General features: G+C 40.7%; 1 protein-coding gene across 1 annotated transcript in view; it reads right to left on the bottom strand.

Annotated features, from left to right (window-relative positions):
* Positions 1 to 434, bottom strand: part of MMP2 (matrix metallopeptidase 2) — a 29,725-nt gene extending 29,291 nt beyond the window's left edge. The window contains exon 1 of the mRNA XM_008638786.2: positions 110 to 434. Within this exon, the coding sequence (XP_008637008.1) occupies positions 110 to 253 (144 nt within the window). The 5' untranslated portion in view covers positions 254 to 434. The remainder of the gene's footprint in view (positions 1 to 109) is intronic.
* Positions 435 to 1,775: the final 1,341 nt, after the last annotated feature.

Genomic DNA, 1,775 nt, shown 5'->3' on the forward strand with positions numbered 1-1,775 from the left:
GAGGGAAAGAATGCTACACTCATTCCTTAGCCTCAGCTGAAACAAGAAAGAAACATCTGCTTATGAAACAACAATATAAATCTGAAGCAAAGATGAAACCAACACTTACCACTGCTAGTTCTTTGTCTGTTTTGGGAGTGCTGTCTCCAGGAAACTTAATGATTGGTGACGGTGCGGCTAAAGTTTTGTTAAAAAGATATACTTGGATGAATAGTACTTTAAAAATGAAGCCACAGCCAATGTGAGTCTTCATGCTGCCTAAACTTGCACTCTCCTCTTTGGAAAAAGCTTTTGCCCACTGCCTCTCCGTTACTTTAGCTGCAGTGCACCAGTTGCTTATCTGCACATCTTAACTCTCAGCACCGTTTTCCCTTTTGCTTGCTCTAGCAATTCCTTTGTATGTTTAAAACATCCAGATGCGCAGTCTCAAGCTACCACAAGAGGAAGTCTGAAAACTAGTGGAAACATGAGAAAAGGGCAGTTACCAGATGTGATTGCTGTGATTTTAAGGTAGCAACAGGCAGATAGTTATTATTGCTGAAAGAGGCCACATTTTCTCCTCATTTGTATATATGAAAGCATTTATTTATGCCAGAGAGGAAGAAAAAACAAAACCTGACAATCTTGAAGACAAAGTGTCCCACATTTATTTAAAAAAAAAAAAAAAAGAGAGAGAAAGAAATTACTAAACATTATTTTCCTGGCTAGGAATTTTTACTATTTTTTAGCCTATTTTTATGTCACAGACATAATGATATGCTTTAGTCATGTGGTTACGCTTCCACACAGTGCCTTGCAGCAAACATTTTGATTATGGATTTTGAGACAGACCCTGCACAGGGCAGTGCAGCTGAGTGAGGCTTCTTGTCCCCCTCCTGCTGAGACTACACAGAGTGTGGGTCTGTACTCAGGGCTCAGCGTGCTCTGTGTGAGCCTCGCTCCCTCCCTGCTCTCTGCACAACCTGCAGAACTCTCAGTAAGATTATTGTGGCTCCTTGGGTTCAGACCCAGCTTGAGGCTTTGCCACCAACAGACACAGCGTGTCACCTTACCCCTACAGGGTAAAATACAATTAGGCAGATTCAGCAGTAGAAATTAACTTTAATAACTGATGTCAGGGAAATTGTACAAAATTCAGTGTTTGCTTGTAAGGGGGGTTTGACCACCTGGTGCAGCTGCCTTAATCTGAAATTTTGGTGTAAATATGGCCATTGTCATGGACAGTCCATTTATTGTGTCATTCATAATATTGCCAGGTTTGAGGTGCTATTACAAGTGAAATATTATTTTAGCTGAATATCCCTAATCTGGGGGTTTTGCTCATCACATTTCAAGATGGGAGGCTGGTAATTCTGCATGATTGCAAACTGTGTTCTGGCCAGCCAAGGGTCTACAGTTTCTACTAAACACAAGTCCAGCTATGAAAGTTCCTCTGACCTGTATGTCACCATAAAGATTGCCACGGCTTTCCAATGAATGCTAAATGAAAAGTTTTCCAGATATGACCCCTGTTAACAAATAGGGCTGTTAATGAAAAGAAGGTACTTTGCAGGTGTTTGGAATTTACTGATGATATTTGATAATAGATTGCAAATAGTTAATATTGGCAGTTGTTTGATTTATGTTAATATCAAGCTATTTTGCTAACTGTGCCCCATCATCCATGAAGAGAATAGTCTTACATAAAGGCAAGGATTTCAAAGGAGGGGCTGAGGGCTCAGGGAGAAAGCATTTTCAGGGGCTTGTGCTGCCCATATACTTCGAATGAGAGCCCA

Source organism: Corvus brachyrhynchos, unplaced genomic scaffold (assembly GCF_000691975.1).
Source record: "Corvus brachyrhynchos isolate BGI_N302 unplaced genomic scaffold, ASM69197v1 scaffold26, whole genome shotgun sequence".
NCBI lineage: Eukaryota > Metazoa > Chordata > Aves > Passeriformes > Corvidae > Corvus > Corvus brachyrhynchos.